This window comes from Mus caroli, unplaced genomic scaffold (assembly GCF_978045245.1).
Source record: "Mus caroli unplaced genomic scaffold, Mus_caroli_1 scaffold_3, whole genome shotgun sequence".
Lineage (NCBI taxonomy): Eukaryota > Metazoa > Chordata > Mammalia > Rodentia > Muridae > Mus > Mus caroli.
The window spans coordinates 13,387,272-13,407,915 of record NW_028227258.1 but is presented as its reverse complement, the minus strand read 5'-3'; the positions used below and the strand labels follow the sequence as shown (position 1 = coordinate 13,407,915).

The following is a 20,644-nucleotide window of genomic DNA, read 5'->3' as shown; positions in this document are numbered from 1 at the left end:
AGCTAAAAGGATCATTTAGTGAAAAAATATAGGGGAATGTCACAGACCATATATGACCAAAGGAACTCAGTTGATGCCTGAGTGGGGGGCTGAGCATTTGCACAGTGCTCCTGGGCTTCTTGTAGTGTGTCTACACTGTCTGTCAAACTCCAAAGTTCAGCATTCTTTATGTTAGTGAAATACAACCATCTAAAGCCCTCAAGTTAGTTTGGTACTATTACTTTAAATTTATTCCCAAAGTGATCTCTTTAGCTTGGTCTATGGTTGATTTCCTCTGGCATCACAAGCCCGTGCTTGGTCCATTCATCCGGATTCACAGAGGAAAAGTTGACTTGAGAACAACAGACAATGGGTGATAGCTTTCCTAGGGGAGTGTGAAGGTGCAGCCCATCTTAGAACCTTAATGATTAGCATATGATCTGTCTCTAATTTCTTCACAGTCATTTCTCAGCTTTTGCTTTTTAATTATTTTAAGATTCCCTCAAAACTTAGACATAGATTTTTATTACAATATTTTATGTTTAATTTGTAAAATTGAGTTTTATTTTATGTGTAGGGTGCTTTGCCCACAGGCATGACCATGTAGCACGTGTGTGGCTGGGGTCCTTGAAGTCCGGAAGAGGGTATTGGATCCTTTAAAGCTAGAATTGCAGGTTGTTGTAAGCTGCTATGTGGGTGCTGAGAAGTGAATCCAGACCTTCTGTGAGAGCAGCAAATGCTGTTAATACCTGGGTGATATTTCTAGCCCTTTATTTTGCTTTGTTTCTGTGTGTGTGTGTGCGTGCGCACGCGTGCGCGCATGTGCGCGCACATTCACCAACCTTTGGGAGTGGGAGTCTCCTTCCACTGTTGGTTCCGGAAACTGAACTCATGTTGCTAAGGTTGCTGGACAGGCGCTTACCTGACGAGTCATCACACTGGTCCTCAATCCAATATTTAAACCGTGGTTTAGGACTTAAGTGCAATCCATTATTATGCCCTATATTTTCTACCAAAAAGAAGTGAGTGAAGACATTCTTGGTACCTCTGAAGTCTCTCAGATGCCTTCTAATGATGTGATTTCTCAGATCTTCCTGAAGGACACACTTGAGAAACAGTATGACTTACTCCTTGTATAGCTTTGTGGCTGCTTTAAACTCCACCACACAAATCACCAACACAAAGGAACACAGACAGAATCCCTCCCCCTCCCAGTCTTTGGACCAATCGGCTTGCTACTTTTCTCCCTTTCTTTCCTTTCTTATGGGAGGTTAACTATTTCCATCTCTCTTTCCTCAGAAGCCATGTCATTGGCCCTGAGGGTGAGTGAGCAGGAGAGCTTTGTCACTCAGGAAATAGGGCCATGCACCTCACGTGGGCAGCGCAATCAAGCTGGCTCTGGTGGCATGAGCACAGTAGAGCGAGTCCCAAGTGCATGAGAGCAGGAGCGATGACCCTGCCCTTTGTCAAAGTTGGAGAGTTGGTCCTGGTGGCCCAGATGCAGGAGAGCTGGCAGGCTGACCAACTCAGCTTCCACCCAGGTCCAGATCCAGGGCTTGACTTGGTCCCTCTTAACATCTACCCCATCTATGAACTGCTGGAGTTTGTGAAGGGGCTGGCCCTGCAGATCCAAAGCTGCAGGATCTCCATGACACAGAGCAACAACAGGATATCAGAGAAGAGTGCCAGTGAGGATCCAGTATTGATCGTGTAGCAGAAGCCAGAGGCCTCAATCCAGACCAAAGTCTCATTGCAATGAACATTTGCAAGTATAGCTGTTTGGGCAAGAGGCTGTACTGTGTGACACATCATGACACAGTGTAGCTTCTATGGCAAGGCGTTTTTTGTTTGTCTTTTTCTTTTCTTTTTCGGGGGAGGCTGCAAAGGTAAAGGGTGGGTATGAAAGGATGGGGAGACGAGTGGGATTGGGGTGCATGATGTGAAACTCATGAAGAATCAATAAAATGTTTTAAATAAGAGGAGGAGGAGGAGGAGCCACCATTTCCTTCTGGTGTGTGTCTGCAGTGGGCCAGTGCCTTCCTTTTCTTCTCCTGCTTCTACATTCTTGTTTCTGTATAATCTGACTTTATTCTGTCTTCTTATTTTTATTTATTTATTTTTGTGAGCATGGGATGTATCGTTGTATCGACTGGATCTGTTGGGAGACAATTAAACCTAGTGTATAATTTTAGCTCGATAGAATCCCTCCATTTGAACTTTCTTTCCACTTGGTTGTCCTTCCTTGTATCACTGGATCAGTTGTTGACCCTCTCCACCTGGAATCATCACCGCCTTCCCATGAACAATCCCATTTCATGGGGATTATTATACTAGGGTGTTTCCTGTGAGACCAAAACATTGCTCTCCAGCTTTTCGTGTACCCAAGTAGGCAGGCAGCATCCTAAATACCTGCCTCTTGTACTTGGTTTTGACACGAAGTCAGCTAACTTTTCACAGCCCGTCACTGGACCGTTAGACCCCACCATCTTTGATTTATGTTGAGATCTCAAGATAGTTATGATATATATATATATATATATATATATATATATATATATATGTATATATATATTTATTTATTTATTCACTTCCTTTACTGTCTTCTGGAAACTCAGCTAAGAGCACAGCTTTGGAGGGAGGCCAAATAGACCTCTATTATACTAGGCAAGTGTTTGGAGTTCTCTAAGCCTCCGTTTGACTTGTCAGTAAAATGGGGGATCATGACACTTATCACTGAAAAGAATTGCTATGAAGACTAAATAAGAGAGCAGATGGTGAGTGTGGATTGCACGCTTCACAGTCACTAAGCCCAGGGCCCACCCCCTGTCTGATGACTTTTACTTGACTCTTAAGCTTTTAAACAAACTTAAACCCCACATCCCACAGTCTATTAAGCAACCAAGTCTTATGATTTCTTGACTCACATCATGCTTAGATATGATCTCCCTGTTGTAGATTAAAATTGAAAATAAATGGCAAGAGAACTCAAGTAAGCAGTACAAGAATATATTATCAGCAAAGAGCACCTGCAGAGGTGACAAGACTAAACTATAAACCAGCGGGGGGAGGAACTTCATGGGGAATATGCCCATATGGCCAAATAGTATGAAAGAGGAGGGGGAAGGAGGGAGCACCTTTATTTTCTTCAAACAGGGCAGGCAGGATTGCTTTGTGAGAGATGAAATTTAATCCACAAGACAGACCACTGAAGGTGGTTAAATTGGAAGAAAATATTGTATTCTGTTCCCCGGTGTTATTACTTACATATCATGATTTTGATTTCTAATTCCATACATACAGATGACTCCTATTTCTCTTGATTTGAAGATAGGAAGGGAAATGTGGGCCCACAGTGCTTTTCTGGACGCTATGTTGTGCACACTCAGAAGAAGCCTTTAACTTATGGAGAAGAGATCCAAGGCGAGATGCTCCAGTGCCAGTGTTTTCAAGGACAGTGGGTGTGGCCTTTCACCGAGTTTACTCACAGAACCCATAACGGAGAACTAATTTATGAAATGCCTGGTAAATGTAGTGATTCTTTGTACAGATGAATCCCCCGCCTCTCAAGGCTTGGTGTGGGCTTCGATTTAGGTCTCCAATGCAGGTCCAGCGATTTGTGGAGCCCTTTATGGAAACACACCATTTGGAATGGTCTTGGCGAGAACTGAAGTAAGACTTGGAAGTTAGCCCAATGGACTTGATGTTGTAGACATGGTAATGCAGGGAACAGTTTGAAGGAAGCTCTTGGTTCTTTTTCTGCCAGGTTTGTGCTAACAAATGTGTCTTCAACTTTTGAGCTATCCAGCCTGTAAAGATGTCTAGGGATCAGGAAGAGAGAAAAAGTGAAAGAGGTCATGCAGATTGATCAAGGAAAAGTCCCTAGGGAGTAGAAAGCTCCAATCACTCTGGCTCTATGCACTTGGCAATAGTAACAACATGACCACATTAGAACATAGTGGATGGGAAAACACTTCCTAAATCAATATTCAAACAAAAGTTATTATTGTCATATTGTAAAGATGGTGGATGTCTTCTCTCCCACACAAAGAAAACAGTATATGTTTTAGCCATGAAAAGACTTCTGAAAAATAATAAGGGGTAGAGAATTAGAGGCAATTTCAAGGGTATTTGTGAGCCATACAATTATGATTGGGTTTTCTTGAAGTCAGTGTGTGTGTGTGGGGGGGGGGAGGAGGGGTTTAGCAAAATGTTAGTTGAGAGTCAAGGGAAACTAATTTATGGTCATAAATGTCAATTGAGAATTACTGTCTAGGATGAATTTGGAAGGGTGGATTTCAGAGGAGGTGGGAAAGATCAGATGTTCACAACTGTGGTAAAAACACCAGTGTGGACTTTGGTGGAGAGGACGCGGTAAATGTGAAAGCTATGAAAGACCTGAAACTGGATGGATTTGATGCTTTGTGGAAGGATGGAGAATGGAGTCTGGAATGCCATGGAGACTGTGCAGAATGTGAAGGAAAGAGTAGGTACCTGGGGGATGATGGGGAGACCAATTTGGCACATTGCATCTGGTGTAAGCCCATTCATTGCTGAGTACCCCTGTTAGTATGGACATCTGGGTGGAGATACAGCCTTGGAAATAATCCAAGGGCACATGAAACTCAGAGCAGTATAAGAAGGGCAGAAAAGCAAAGAGCAATCTCATCTCTTAAGGAGAGAGCTCTGGTACAAGGGACTTCAATAAACCAGAGAGGGAGACCAAGAGGCTATACTCCCAAAATCAGTGGAGGAGAACGTTCCAGGAAGGGAAGGTTTTCATCAGCACAATGGCCCACAGTGCTCTTTTCTGCAGTGTTAGTTCCTGTATCTCTAGTGTCTGACATCGGCTGTAGATAGTCAGTAAATTCCCTGTACTGTATACAAGAAAGAAGAAAAGCAAAAAGCATGGCTGACCACAAGGTTATGTAAGACAAGCATTCATGCCTGGAGAGGCTGCTTATAGGCAGAACCAACACTCAGAGTGAACAGAGTCAAGCCACTGAAAGCTCTGATATTGTTTCAAAAGAAATTGGGGTGGAAAAAGGAAAACCAAGAGATGTCAGCTTAGAGTTAAGGGATGGTTTTCAAAGAAGCTTGCGAGGTGCAAGGGAAGAGCCTGTAAGAGGAGCAGGCTTGAAAGAGAGAGCAGATCCAGTAGCAAAGCTATCAAGGTATTCTGATGCCAGAATGGGCTAGAGAGCTGGTGTATGTATGATAGCTGTTAGGATGTATAAACCCAGTACAAAAGCATAAAGAAAATGAAGGGTGGAATGCTGAAGTGATCGCTCCCTTGTGATCTCTGTTCTCACTATGAGAGAGAGAGAGAGAGAGAGAGAGAGAGAGAGAGAGAGAGAGAGAGAGAGAGAGAGAGAGAGAGGTATTATGTAAGGGGCTTGAGAATGAGGAAGGATTAAGAAAGCTGTCTAGCAGATGTCAGAAATAGCTGTGGCTTCATGGCTAGCAAAATCTGAAACTGAGCTTCAGTTTGATGCATGTGTAGGAAATGCGCTGTGGTAGAATCTGGCAACTGCTAGCATTCCCATGAACAGGGAGATGCACGAGTTGGTGCCAGAACTGTTTCTTCCTTTTTCTCCCTCTAGCTTCCTCTCTTTCCCACGTCTCTATCCCGCATAACCAGAGTGTCTTCTCTAAGCAACCCACAGATTCCTACTGACATCCTCTTTTGTGATAGCCATTCATACCGTCAGTATAAAAACTTGATTTTGCAAAATGGACGAAGTTTAGACCCTGGGCTGAGTGTAGTTCAGCGAGGTACCGGACAGGGATCTTTAAGGAACTGGAGTTGGCACACATCCGGGGCATGTAGATAAGTTTCGAGTGAAAGGTGCTTGGTATGAAACAGCTGTAGATGTTTGGTTGTAAGACCAAGAGCTGAAAATCTAAATCAGGAGAGAATAACAAAGAGTTAAGAACTTAAGCACAAATTGAAATGCTTCCTGTTATTATGGATTTTTGTGTGGATTAAATGTCTCTTTTTAAAGCAACAGCCTTCAAATGCCTTGTGGTCAAAGTAATTGGAATATATATATATGTATATGTGTGTGTGTATATATATATATATACATATATATATATACACACACACACACACACATATATACACACAGACACAGACATACAGACACACATATATATACATACATATATAATAGTATATGTAATCTTTTCAGGGGAGGGAGTGTATAATGCTTGTGTATATATGTATGTATGTATGTATGTATGTATGTATGTATGTATGATGTGTGTGCGTATATGTGTGTGTTCATGTGCCTACCGTGTGTGGAGATCAGAGGACAACCCCAGGTGTCAGTCCTTGTCTTCTGCTTTTTTAAGGCATGCATGGCTTTCCTGCTATTTGCCACTGCTTACCTGAGGCTAGCTGACCCAGGAGCTTCTGTCTCCGTCTCTCTTCCTGCAGTGGGAGCATTGGGATTCTTGATGTGATGCTGCTATGTTTGACTTTATGTGGAGTTGGGGGATTTGAACTTAGGTCCTGGCAAACATTTCATCCAAGCCTTCTCCCCAGGCTGAGTTTTAAGTTTTCCGCACAATAACATTATTGGGTGAATTCTGTTGCTACCGATAGGCTCATTTTTGACATGAATTAGCTGAGACTCTGTGCCACAGAACTGTGATGATAAAACTTGTAGATGCTGAAGTTAAAGTGGATTCTTAGATAGCCCTGCCTTGAAGTCTCTTGCCCTCTTTCCTATAAGGACATGTGTAAGAGGAGAGAACTCGTTTTCCAGTTATTCAGCTTGACGAACAACAAACTCATTGTAGATCTCACCCCTGTGAGATCACTCTAATGAGGGAATAGACTCCACCAGTTAAATGAGGGATGCGGCAGCTTTTCTTGGTTGTCAGCTTGCCTATATCCGGAGTTAAACAACACCTCCCTTTAATTGAAGTCTTTTCAGGTGGGAAGGTCTACCTTCAATCTGGGCCACACCTTCTGCAGGCATCATATATAAAGGACATGAAAGAAGGAAGCTTTTCCTCGTTGCCTGCGTGTCTTCTGCATTCCTGACGTCAAGTTCAATGCTTCACTGAAATTAGAGCTTACTTCTTTGGAATCAGGAGTATACGGTAGACCAGCTGAGACATCCAGCATCATGGCCTGAATAACTATCGGATTCTTGAACTTTCAATTGGTAGACTGCCATTGTTGGAATAGCTGTAAGCAATTCTAATAAATCATGTGTGTGTGTGTTTAAAAACTATATATATGTGTGTGTGTTTAAAAATTATATATATTTTATAAATCATATATAAATATATTTACATTTTATAAATCATATATGTTTATATGTTTTATATATGAATTTTCCATATATAAATATATAAAAATTACACACACACACACACATATATATTTCTATCAGTTCTATTCCTCTAGAGAACCAGCTAATACAAGGACTTAAGATGAAAATTGGGTGAGAAACATTTTCTAAGCTTCTTATACCTGGAGGTCAAAACTATGTCTTGTCTTACTTATACACCATAGTTTGCCAAATATAAGAATTTTGGTCTATTTGAGTGTGATATTTTAGAAGTTTTTATAGTGCTGAGGTGAGATGTTGGTGGTATGGAGGCAGCATTTTGTCTGAAGAAATTAAAAAAAAAAACAAACCCAAAACCCTAACATTGAACTTATATTTTAAAATAATGGTTTGTCTCTTAGCCCCCCTAACACCACCACCCCAGACACGGTTTCTAGTTCCTCATGAGCGGTATAGAGATCTCTGGTCAGTAGTCTTGTGTTTCTGAAGGGATCCAATAGAAAGCCAACACCCAAGTTTGTCACTGCCCCAGGACTACCCCTTTCATTTTTTGTTACTCACCTGGCCCTGAATTAATTTGAAAATATCACTCTGGTCAAGTTCAACAATGTCCTTTACATACTGGGAACTAGGGTTGGGTGAGGGCTCCTGCCCAAGGTTTCACCACAGCACACATAGTACAAGAGCGTCTACAAAGACTTACAGATGAAGTGGCACACTTGACGCCTGTGTCCCACTCTTACGCATGCGCACACGCTGCAGCTGCTCATAAGCTCCTCCCTATTGTCGATTTGCCCTTCCCTCTCTGCGCTGCCTCTGCTCACATGCTCCTGGCGTACCTATTTCCTCAAACTGGCTGTATCCGAAAGTGATGCAGATGCCGCTTTGTCCATATCGCCTCCCCGAGGTTGGGTAGTCATAGCGATGAACTGGGGGAAACTTGGGAACGGAGTGTATCAGCCAGAACCCCTGCGTTCTGTTCCATACCAGCAGACCTACCAGAGAAAAACATTTGATTTAGATTCAAAAACAAAAACAAAAACAAAACCGATCTCTTTTTAAAATACAGTTCAAAGCTGTAATACCGAAGCCTACTTACATGTTAGGCTAATGCTTTCTTAGGCCCTTGAGAATTATTATGCTTGTTTTTCAAGGATTTCAATAACTCAGTTACACATCATAGTGTCCCCCTGAAAAGGGGAGTCAGGGAAGACACTTTGTGAAGAGCTAAGAGTAATTCTATATCCAAACTAGTTTGGCAAATTCGCTAAATTGGAATTTGATCTTGTGAAACATACCGTAAACATACGGTCACCTGGGTAGCTTCAGCTAGAGTCTTCAGTGCTAAGTTAGTGTCAAAGGGTGCGGCAAAAGCCAGTTAAAAGAGGCAAGATCAAACAAGGGAGGATGCTGGCGGCACTTTGTTTTAAGGGACAGCAGCTCATTTCATTGGAGAAGGGTAACCCAATTTCTACAGATGTGATTTAAAAGAGACAAAGGGGGGGGGGAGGAATACCTGGTAGGCACGCAAGAGCATTCTTGGTGAGCATTTTTTTTTTAAATCTCTGGAGACTACTAAAATGAAAGCCACGAAGGAAGAAGTAGATTTTCACCACCTTTGTCCAGCATGTTCTGTGTTTATCAGTGTATGGCGGGTTAAGGAGACTTTCTTGTTCATATATGAACAAGCCCTCAAATCTATTCAAATGCCAGGTGACTGTTGCCTTTTAGAGTCACCATGAACAATACGTGTGTTGGAAATTGTGGGAGGGTCTGTTTCCTAACAGGTCTCATGACCTCGCTGTCACCACCTCTTGGGTGTCAGGGTCCTGTGGACCAAATCCTTGTTGCAACTAACAGGTTGTAGGAAGAAGGACGAGGGGCACTTGGAATAAGGGTAGAAAATATTGCCTGGGTAAATGCCCTTGGGCTCCATGTTGGCAAGGCTACCATGCGGGCAGCAGTGAGATCAACAGCTTTCAATGTTCACAACGTTTGACAGGCATTACACATGACTTAGGTTTGGGGAGGTGTAAGGAGTAGACTGAGTCTCATACTGTAGCCCAGGCTAGCTTCATACTCATGGCAGTGCCCCTGCCTCAGCCTCTGCAGTACTGGAATTATTGGTGTTTGTGACCATGCCTGGTTATACACTGTATTTTTAATCAGATATTGCAAATTGGCTGCCCTAGGGCCTAATGCACCTCGATGATATATTAGGTTTGCCGTGTATTGCTAAACATGAATTTATTCACTGACAAATGTTAAATTCCAGAGTATTTTCTAGAACACAGTACTTTTCCGTATCTCCCGAAAAAGTGCATCCGTACAATCCATGGTGCTGGATGCCCTTGTTAGACATGCGACGTTACCTGTTAGTTCAGCTCATGTCACATGCAGACCTTACGTGGCTTCCTTCGAAGGCATTTGGGTTTCAAGCTTCCTGGAGAATACTTATTGCCATAGAAGTTATTTGTAATGTATTAAGTTGGAAGCGTTGGAAAATACAATAGTTTCATAATCTACTGAGTATTATAGATTTGTTTAGCTACATTTTTACATTTTCTATAACACATATATTTGTGTATAGTTTGCAAATGAAAAATAACAAATATTGCTATGTGTGGCACACGCCTTTAATCCCAGCACTCGGGAGGCAGAGGCAGGCAGATTTTCTGAGTTCGAGGCCAGCCTGGTCTACAAAGTGAGTTCCAGGACAGCCAGGGCTACACAGAGAAACCCTGTCTTGAAAAACCAAAAAAAAAAAAAAAAAAAAAAAAAAGAATTACTGTATGAAGTAATAATTTGTGACCAAGTATATACTGGATGACTATAAAGACAAACTTTAAATATCTCTATCTATCTATCTATCTATCTATCTATCTATCTATCTATCATATATCTCTGTGTGTGTGTGTGTGTGTGTGTGTGTGTGTATAGCTGATATTTGAACAGGCCGTACTTGGGTGCTTGCTTTAAAGACCGTATTTTAAACATTAAAAAATAAATTAGGATTTCTGAAAAGGGCATTGACATGCCAAATCATATAATTATTTTGTAGTGTGTTATATAAAACTCATATCTCAGTAAATGAGAATAAGCCATAAAAACAAAAACTGTCTTTTTAATATGGAATTGAGGATATTAAAGAAGAAAGGTTTAAGAAAATGTTGATTCCCAATAGGAAAGAGAAACCAAGAGCCATCGATGTACCTTTGGCATGTCCATACTGTCTGCTGTAATTCACAGATCCAGGGACACCATCGTTGTATATTAGATAGGCTGTGTCATTCTGCAAGAATACATAAGGGTTATAATGGCACAGATCTTCCATTTTCCATGACTTTCACTATTTCTATCAGCTGCAGCCTGCAGTGCAGAGCTTTCTAATATACACAGGAACATGAATTCTGTGACATGCAAGATGGAGGGGGAGAAGAAATCCATTTTCAACCATGACGGTTTTATGTGTATGTGTGTGTATGCATATTTGTGGTGTCTGCGTGTGTGTGCATGTGTGAGTGAGTGAGTGTGTGCGTGTGTGTGTGTGTGTGTGTGTGTGTGTGTGTATGTGATCTAGAGAACAACCCGGGGTATTTTGGCTGCAGAGAACTAGCCAAATGGAGTCGGCTGACATGCCAGCCAACCTCGGGGATCCATCCACTTGACCCCTTCTCAGCTCGGGGACTCTAGGCACGGGCCACATTTCCTGGGGCTCAAATTCAGCTCCTCCTGCCTGAAAGGCAAGTGCTTTCCTGAGCAAGATGTCTCCTCAGCTCCTGAGCCTGTGACAGGAGCCCACGTGACAGACAGGAGCCCACGTGACGGGAGCCCACCGTGATCTCTGTGTGAGGATGAGTTCTCCATTTTCCTTGGTTGTTTTGGAAGCAGGTTTCTGATGAAGCAACCAGGGTATGATAAAGAGTGCTCAATTATTTGCTCAGGAAACGAAGTTGGAATAAGCAGCCAAAGGTTACACCTGGGTTTTTTCCACTGATGTTACAGGCGCAGTGCGGTAGCAGGCTGTCTGGATTTCATTTTCTCTGCCTGTGTTCTGCCTCCCTGCCTTCCCATAGCTTTTGATTTAGCGAGGATTCGTTATTGCCTGCTCCCTCCCTCTCTCCTGGGAGAGCAGGTTTGTCCTCCAAACCATCAGCGCCACATCACCTTCTGACAGTGATATTTTCCTACTCAGAAACAGTGGTGAAATTTAATGTGTGATATTAGCTTTCTGCTGGTAAGGTTCTCCAAACACATTGTTTAATCTCTAAGTCAGAGAAAAGCTATTATTTTTTATAGCGTCTCTTTGTAATTTGGGGGAGCTTATATTTGTTTTGGGGAGGAGGTTTCCATTCCCTCCATGATGCGGTGACTTTTATTGAAACCGATGATGTTTGATATTGAAAAAAAAATCTCAGTGACATAATAAAAGAGGCAAGGGCAGTGCATTTCTGTAAACACACACACACACACACACACACACACACACACACACACACACAAAGCAAAATAACCAGACCCTTGAAGGTAATTATTTGAGGTAATCTAAAAAACACTTAAAAATCATAGTAGGGCTTTAGCATTCCTAGGAAAATATGCAGTTTTATTAGCCCCCCCTTTTAAAAAAAACAGTCAGGTATAGATAATTATATCCTTCTTTTGAGAATTCTGACAGTTACCCTGTGCTGGCATTGACTGTGGTAACAAGGCCATGTGTATGCCTTTTGGGTGCCACATGGTAGGATGACCTGGTGAGGACATTTAGTCTTACAATAGATGATATCTATTATTACAACCATGAGTGTAGCAGACAGCTATGGAAAAGATGGTACTGATAAACAGAGTTGGCAGGATAGACTGGTGGCATATAGCTGTAAGTAGATCATGAGTTCAAGACTAACTGATTAGACTAGGCTCATAGAATGTGTTTGTCTCTGGGGGTGCATTTGACTGACTGTGAGCGTGTGAAGGTCGGAAGCTGATGTGGGGGCGTGGTCTTCCACTGCGTCCCCATCTTAGTTGAAATAGGTTCTCCCATTGAACCTGGAGCTCACTGGTACAGCCAAGCCGGCTGCCATTAAGACGCAGAGATCTGTTTGTCTCAACTCCACAGTGCTGTTGTCGCAGGCATGGCACCCCACATTTGGCTTTGGGGTCCTTATGCTTGCCCAGCAAGCACTTGATACACTGAGTCATCCCCTGGGACCCAGAGATATCCCTTGAACCCGTATGTCAACCACTTGATTATTGGATGTTGGACAGAGGGGATTATTCTCTGACCTTAGTCTAGCAGGAGCTATAGTAAGGCAAGGGTTAGCCACTGCAAAGTAAGTTGATTATTAAGGAGTACAGAGGGTCCTTATTTGCAAAGGTAAAAGAATAAAAACAATTCAAGTATAACCAGACTGTTGGATTCAGTCACCTTGACATTTGTGATGCAAAATTAGTAAGTTGGTCTGATCTTACATCCCACTATCATTAGATGATCAATACCAGGTCAAAGGTGAGAGACCTCCGTCACCAAGGGCAGATGGTTCTCTCATCCAGTCACACCACCGAGTGTACGCTCACGTAGTCACATCTACCTGCTGTTTACTCTGTTGCTTTCTTCTTTTGAGCCAATCAGGCATGGAAACCAGCCCCTTTCCTGACCTTCTCCTTCCTAGAAACTAAGTGCCCAGAGCGCCCTGTGTGCCTGGGTTTCACCCAGAGAGCCGATGCTTTTACACTGTCATTAGGCTGCCTCTAAAACTCCTCTTTATTTCTCTCGCACTCTTTAATTCCTTGATTCCTTTAGTTTTAGGGTGAAGGTGGGCAAGATTTTAGTCTGTAACCCAGACAGATTCACACAGATTCCAGGCAGGCCTTGAACTCACGGCCATCCTTCTGCTTTAACCACAGTGTTAGGATTATAGGTGTGAATCACACCTGACCCTTGCACCCATCTTTGCTTTGCTAGGCTGTACCTTTTCTATCACAGGCCCTGGGCTGCCTTTGCATGTCCCAGGTCATCCCTGGGATCTGCCAATCTGAGAATCAATTTCACATCTCTTCCAACTAAAGTGGCCTGGCAATGTTATCTTTTTTTTTTCTCTTCTCTGCTCCAGGAGTCCCTGCGACAGAGATGAGAACAATGCAGGGGTTTATTTTCTTGGTAATGGCTTCTGTTCCAGGTTGCCATCACCGACCTTGGAAACAGAAGCGGCTCAATCAGTTTTCATTTTACATAATAGCCTGGTTATTCAAAAACGGGGTTGTTGTCGAGATTAAATCACGTTGAAAAACACCTGAAACAGTGCTTTGCACATCTCTTGTATTCAAACAGCCTACAGAGTCATTTTAACTGTGGAACTTTGCTTCAAGCTTGCTTTTAATGGCAGGTGGGTAAAATAAATGTCTCAACACACAGTGACAGCTCCCGGGTGAATATGCAGGTAGATTTGTGCACTAGCAATGGAAGCTAAAGCAGTCTTGTGCTGAGCATTACAGTATTTAACAGGCACCCCCCACCCCCAGCAATGAACCTAGCATCTTACAGAAATACTCAGTAAACCTAGCATACTATAGGAACAGTCATTTTAAACATGTCCATCACTGTCAGGGAATGCATTCATGGGGTGAAACTGTGTGCCAAATATGGCTTGGTTTTACTGTTTGGGAAGCAGTCACTGTAAAACAGGCAGATCCCAGAATATTGCAGGGCTGGCCACCCTGAGGCAGGTCTTTATTCAGTTCATTACCTAACATCTAGGTAACAGGCTTCGTCATCCCTTGGGTGAGCCAGGTCTGGTCCCCTCAAGCTAAGGCCTGAGCTGTCTGCCTGTACTTCTGAAAATAGTTAATTTAAAGGAAAACGCAGAGGAACTTTTGCTTGACTCATCAACACCATGATTCAAACAATCTATAACTTGAGACATAACGCTCACAGACCTGTATTGCCCGGCAGCAGGAGAGGGCTCTTAACCCCATTCCCCTTAGATGCGTGAGTGCTGAGTGAGTTGGCAGAGGTCTGACAGCCTGAAAACTTCCAAACTGGGGAAGTTCACACCTTCTCCAGTGTTGCTGTAGCACTTGGGGCCAAATTGTGAGAAACTGTTTTGTTTTGTTTTGTTTTGTTTTGTTTTGTTTTAACCAAAGGTAGTTAGCGTATCAAGGACTTATATTTCCTGAACCTTCATGGTTTCCTCTGTGTCATCATCTAGTCTGGGATAAAAGATGGAAGCCATCATGGCCAAGTGTACTAGCTAGCCCAGTTCTGGTCTCTGCACACGCTTTTTGTAAAAAGAGTTGCCTTTCTGGGTGCTTTTTCTTGGTTCATGTGTTCCTGTGCACAGCACAGGGGTTATTCGTTGTTTTAATAAAGTGAGCCACTGATTTAACATGGGCGTGGCTTATGATGATGTGTTTCTTAAAGCCTTGGTCAGGTCGATTAAGTGGTCCTAGCCTAGTTCTGAGCGAGTTTATCGCAAGTTTCTGGGGTTAGGTAAGATCTATCTATCTATCTATCTATCTATCTATCTATCTATCTATCTATCTATCTATACCAAACATCCTTTTTTGATCTATGGTCTCCACCAATGGTTGACTGTCACCTACCATGGAATTATGTGCGTCATACAGATGTTGTAAGGTCCTCCCCAGAGCACTCCTGCTGCTGTTAATCGGGTAGTGGCTCTTTTTCCAGGTTTGCCTTGTGGAGTCCAGGTACACGTACTGCAGCCCCGCCTCTTCACTTGCCTTGCTAGTCCTTTTGGGTAACTTATAAAAGATAAACCTAACAGAGCAAAAAGTTATGATCTGTTATCATTTATTGACTGCTCTTTTGACAACACTTTCTGTTAAATACTTGTATATCCGTTGGTGTTTCACGGGGGGGGCCTGTAAGGAAAGGGAAGGCTCGAGGCTTCTGCCTATCCCTCCATCTCTTCCTTTGCCTTTCTCTAGTGAGGACAAGATTGGTATGGGTGGTGTATATTCTACAACATCAGCTGGCCTAGGGGCTGGAGCCTATGAAATGAAAGCCCATGTGTCCTGGGAATGATCTCTTTTTAGTCTCCATCACACCAGTGGCCACAGGAAAGAGAAGGTCACAGGCTAGGTTGGCATTGGGCAACTTTAGGATTCTCTCCTTCCGCAGTGCTTAGCCTGGTCTCTTTGGGTCTACTCAGGTGGGTATGAGATCTGGGCATGGGCTTAGGCAGAGGTAGAGGCATTCTTGAGGCTTGGTCCTCAGTAACATTCTTCAGTTGTTTCCCAGAATGCTCTGGACTAAGGACTTGCTCTGTAAGTATTTGAAGCAGGTCTTTTCTATGTGAATCTATTGTTTTCTGCTTGTTATTTGAATATTTCCCAGTGAAAACAAGTGGTTGGACCTACATAGAGTTCAGCCAGCCTTGGATCACCCAGTCCAGGCCTTCTTATGTGCTGTAGTCCCATTGTGGTCAAACTAATTTTTACTGAGTTGGTCTGTGTTCTGTAAGATATCTGTCCCTTCATTTTTAGTATCCCAGTGTTGTGACGCTCAAAATTGTCTCTAGGCTTTGTTAAAAGTTCTCCAAGGGCAAATTCTCCCTAATTTAAAAACTGTTGGTCTAGCCAAATATATTATAATAGCCTGGAACCCTGTAATTAACCCCAAGAGCCTCTGTAAGCCAAACATAATACATACATCATTACAATGCAATGGTCTTCCCAAAAACATCACCCTCTCTTTGCTAAGTTCTCTACAGACTTACACTTCTGTTCCAGTGTCCAGCCTTCTTACTCCCAAGGCCAGGTCCTCACACATGGCAGGGACTATGCTCACTTTGCGACAGCTCAGCAACTTCTCTGCTAAGCAGCTATGCTTGCCTAATGACACGTATTTCTAAGTAATATACCCATTCCGTTGTGACCAAAATAAAATACAATAAAATAAAAGGCTATCGATCCCAATTTGCCCCCCACCCCCCACCCCACGCAGAGCATCTGAAGACTTATTATACCACAGTCACTAGGTGAGAGTGGCACTCAGTCATTTTTCCTTGGTGACCATCTCTGTACTTGTAGACCTCTGGGTTGAGTTAGACATCTAGACAAAGGGATGCCCAGAAGCTTCCAGCTCCACATATTTTGAAACCTAATTTATAGTATTTTGCACTAAACCAATCCATCCTATGCTATTTTGGAATGCTCTCAAGAGCCTCCCACCCCAGCTAACCATCCACCTTCCATCTCTCCAGACTGGCCTTTTCCCTCCACTTTCCACTGCCACCTCTTAACTTGGGTCTTCACATCTTGTCTATGATACTATGAACTCCGTTCACTCTATGGTTCTGGGCTGTTTTTCTCCCATCTGCCTTTTGCATCACTGGTATGCATAGCAGAATGTATCACCATCTTGTTCCAAGTCCTTCAGCAGTTCCCTTTCAAACATCAGGTTCAAATCCCAAGGCACAGCCCACGAAGCCCTTCATGACCTACGTCCCCCCATTGTGGTTTGTCTGCAGACACCTCTGCACAGGACACCACTCCAAATGACAAACTCGACAGGCTGCTCCTTAATTCTGCAATTTCTTTGATCCTCTATTGGCTGGAACTCCCATGGCATCTCCTTACTATTTTTAAAAAACAACTTAATAATTATTCTTAAAACTTAGCTCAAAGTTACTTCTTCAAGGAAGCCTTCCGGGCTGTGTGCCCCCCAATGTCCTATGTCTATCCCACAAATCTGAGCCCCTCGACAGAAGGAACTATGTGTTGTTTATATGCGTGTCTTTAAAACTCGGGGCAGGGCCTAGTCAGAGCCTATAAATGCTGAAAGACTGAACTGATCTTTAGCCCGAATGTCACACTCTGATGTCAACCACCACGGCAAACCTGAACTCCAGAACTGAAGAGCAGAAACGTGGCCACAGCTCCTAAGAGGGTCTCACCACAGAGACTCAGTGTAGTTCATCTCTTTGACACTGTGCTAGAGACCAATGACCTCCTGCCTACTGCCTGGGTTGCCTTGTGAACGAAGGTTAGCCAAACAATGCTGGGCACCATCAAGTACTTCTTCTTTTTTTTTTTTTTTTTTTTTTTTTTTTTTTTGGTTTTGGGAGACAGGGTTTCTCTTTATAGCTCTGGCTGTCCTGGAGCTCACTTTGTAGACAAGGCTGGCCTCGAACTCAGAAATCCGCCTGCCTCTGCCTCCCGAGTGCTGGGATTAAAGGCGTGTGCCACCACGCCCGGCTCAAGTACTTCTTCTTGACCCCATCAGAAGAAAGGTATGGCTCAGCTTTAGAAAAAGCCACATGCTTTGCCAGCCTTGTATCTCAGGTACATGCAATGAAAGGACATTGCCAGCTGACAGTTATCCGCTCTGTCCCTCTCTGCCTCCCAGCCCTGTCCTCCCAAGAGTACTAACTGACTCAGGCTCCAGAGAGCTGCTTGGCACTTTCTCAGGGCTATTTCACACACTTGGCAGCCAGCTCTTGGGGCTATCTCACACACTCGGCAGACAGCTCCATCTGGGAATTGAGCCTGTTCATGCACTTTAATCTCATTCTTTTAAGTTAATTAATGTTTCTATTCATTTATTTAACACAGGATCTGTTACAAGCCAGGCTAGCCTAGAACTCACGTCATTGCTGAGGATGTTCTTGAACTTCGGGCCCTCCTGCTGATATTACACATGTGTGCCATCCTGCCCAGTTTATGTGGCACTAGAGACTGAGCCTTGAACTTCGTGCATGCTAAGCAAGCATCCTGCCAATCCAGCCATATCCCCAGCTCCAGTCTCTTTCTTTTTAAAGGGAAGAAGCCAGTTGGAGGTTTTCCTTGGGGTCACCAGGGACATACCCAGACTTTCTATTTGCACACACCAAGCACCCATTTCTTTTACCTACCAGTCCACAGCTTCACCATTTTCATTTCTGCATGAGATTTCTGGTGTCCCCAGGACCCCAGAGAGGGCAAAGAAGAGCAAAGAAAGAGCTGTTCTTAGAGGCTTTGCTGTCATTTTCTATCTGTGGCCTTCTTTCCATGCAGGGGACTGTGGAGTCAGTGTCAGGTCTTTCTCAGGCCACGCTGGCTCTCCTGTCGGTTCGGATCACTTTTGCTGTTCACTGTTTGGGCACAAACAGAAGAGGCTGAGTCCCATGTCATCTGATGGTTCTGTCACAACATTCCAGTGTGACTCTGGGAGCCTTTGTGCTCAGTTGTCGACTAGTTTGCAAAAATCATAGAAAAATCTGGAGGGAAGGGGTATTTACTCAGTTAACCTATGTAGTTAACTCTTTGATGTGAGTTCAATAATGTGAAGTGCCCTAGAAAAGGAATTCCTGACAAACTTGTGTTGAGTGAGGTGTACTCTGTGTTTCTTTGCTCTTTTAGTTGACTGTCTGTACGTGTAAATGCATGTAATTCATACATTAGCTAGAAACGACAAAACCTTTGCCTTCTTAATAATTAGGATCTGTCCTATAGTAGCCTATATAATAGGTTAATAACCTATAATAACCCCTGTCTTTAAGGGAATAACTTCTAAACACTATTCTGAAGGTTGCTTCAAACTAAGAGCAAATTCAATTGAGTTTCAGCAAAAATGTTGACATATCTTCCACACACCCCTGGTTCTGACCACTCAGCGAGGCACTTGGCTTTGAAAGGCCTTTGTGTCTCACTGTCCACTATGCAATCAGGTCAATATTGATTGCCTACTCTTCGGGGTTAAATAAAACCCGTTACCAACCTCTCTTCACTTCACACCATTCCCTCTCATTCTTGAAATCGAACCTGAAGTTAAAGGCTGAGGGGAAAATGGTCCATTACCATGATGACGACTATGGAAAGGTGAGCCACACCGCTCTCGAGAGGAGGGAAAGGTAGAGAGAGACACACACATCTGCAAGTATTTCTTTACTTTTCTTGAATCCACACTCAGCTGTCATGCTTAGTCACTTCATGCCTGGGAATCACCGTGGCTCTGCTCTGTCTCTCCATGATTATAGACTCAGATTGGAGTCATCTTGGAGACCCAGACCAAACCAGAGCCCTGAAGATCAGGTCACTTCTATGAGCTAGCCTTGCTGGTATTCTTTAGGACTCTCGTTTGTAGGGAAGGAAGGGCTTATGGCTCTATTTGTCCTAAGACAGAGGACCAAGGAGTGACAAAACTCACCTTATCACAAAAGAGCAGAATTCTGGGCTTTATCTCAAATGATCAGAAACGGGCTCCCTCCAGCTGGGGTCAGGAATCCAGTGTGTGTGTGTGTGTGTACAATAGTGTGTGTACAATAGCGTGTGTATGTGTGTGAGTGAGGTCTGAAGTCCATGTTGAGTGTTTTCCTCAATCATTCTGTCTTAATTGTTTGAGGTAAGGATTTCCACTGGTCTAGCATTCATTATCTTGGTTGGGCTGGCTAGCCCATCAGCCCTAGAAATCCTCTTATAGGTGCTTGCCACCATGGCCAGCCTTTTAAATGTGGACTCTGGGGGACTGAACTCAGATCCCCATGCTTGGGTGGCAAGTACTTTATAAGCTGAGCTATTTTCCAGGCTCCCAGAACTTATACTTTAAATAAGTTTATTGGCAGTGCAGGTTCATCCTAAAATTTCAACCCACCGCCCTGAGAACAGCTTGACTGATGTTCTAATCCAGCAGACCAACAACTTTCTATGAGAGAGCTGTCAGAATCAAGTAAAACAACCAACATTCTTCTTACCTTTCCTGCATTTTGATTTATAGGTTCTAATAGTGTTCAGAAAAACAATTTCAAATTGCTGTGAACAATAAAATATTCATTGCATGAAGTTTAATTTATTTTAAATTGAAAAAAGTATCATTCACTTCTTTTAAGAAAGGTACAATATTGGGCACATCATGTGCAGGCTTTGTCGAATCATTTTGAGAACATAAGCAGCTCGTTTTCACTTCCGGAATCTAATGGCAGCTTTGTGATCAGGGCACAGGATAATTTCTGCCCTTTCCTCTTTGCCGTCCACACATCACAGTGCTGGGCTCGTGACATTTTAGTAAATGACCCTTAAGTGTTAGCCATCCTTACCTTCCTGCGAGTGGGACCGAAGGACATCTGTGTTTAGGTTTCATTTGCTAAATCCAATTTCATTTCAAGGTCCGGAAAGACGCTCGCTTTTAATAAACTTTCTTTTTTGGTGTAGCTGACTCTATCATGTGGGCTGTCTGTCAACAACACCCCTTATGTAACTGCATTGCTGTCAAACACTGTAACCGGCTGTTGAGTTTACAGGGATTCCAGCATGGCCCCAACTCCTACATGTCAACTTGTCCTTTTTCTTTTCTTTTTTCTTTCCTTTTTCTTTTTATTAAAACCAATGAAGTGACATTATAGAGAGAACCCTGAGGTTTGCTGACT

The 20,644-nt window shown here is 43.1% G+C and overlaps 2 protein-coding genes across 3 annotated transcripts in view; one reads left to right on the top strand and one right to left on the bottom strand.

Moving 5' to 3' along the window:
- Positions 1–2,969: 2,969 nt before the first annotated feature.
- Dnase2b (deoxyribonuclease 2 beta) lies at positions 2,970–20,411 on the bottom strand. 2 transcript variants are annotated; one of them, XM_021158290.3, is made up of 7 exons: positions 20,315–20,411; positions 18,155–18,373; positions 14,880–15,057; positions 10,497–10,575; positions 8,123–8,278; positions 5,682–5,879; positions 2,970–3,797 (listed from the first exon to the last, which is right to left on the bottom strand). In XM_021158290.3, the coding sequence occupies exons 2-7, from the start codon at positions 18,265–18,267 to the stop codon at positions 3,457–3,459; spliced, it is 1,065 nt and encodes a 354-aa protein (XP_021013949.1). In that variant the 5' UTR covers positions 18,268–18,373; positions 20,315–20,411; the 3' UTR covers positions 2,970–3,456. The 2 variants fall into 2 exon arrangements, with proteins under 2 accessions (XP_021013949.1, XP_021013951.1); XM_021158292.3 differs by lacking the exon at positions 20,315–20,411 and adding an exon at positions 19,429–19,826.
- The window catches only part of LOC110291256 (uricase), a 33,285-nt gene continuing 31,612 nt past the window's right edge, over positions 18,972–20,644 (top strand). Inside the window, exon 1 of the mRNA XM_021158293.3 lies at positions 18,972–19,100. Within this exon, the coding sequence (XP_021013952.1) occupies positions 19,068–19,100 (33 nt within the window). The 5' untranslated portion in view covers positions 18,972–19,067. The remainder of the gene's footprint in view (positions 19,101–20,644) is intronic.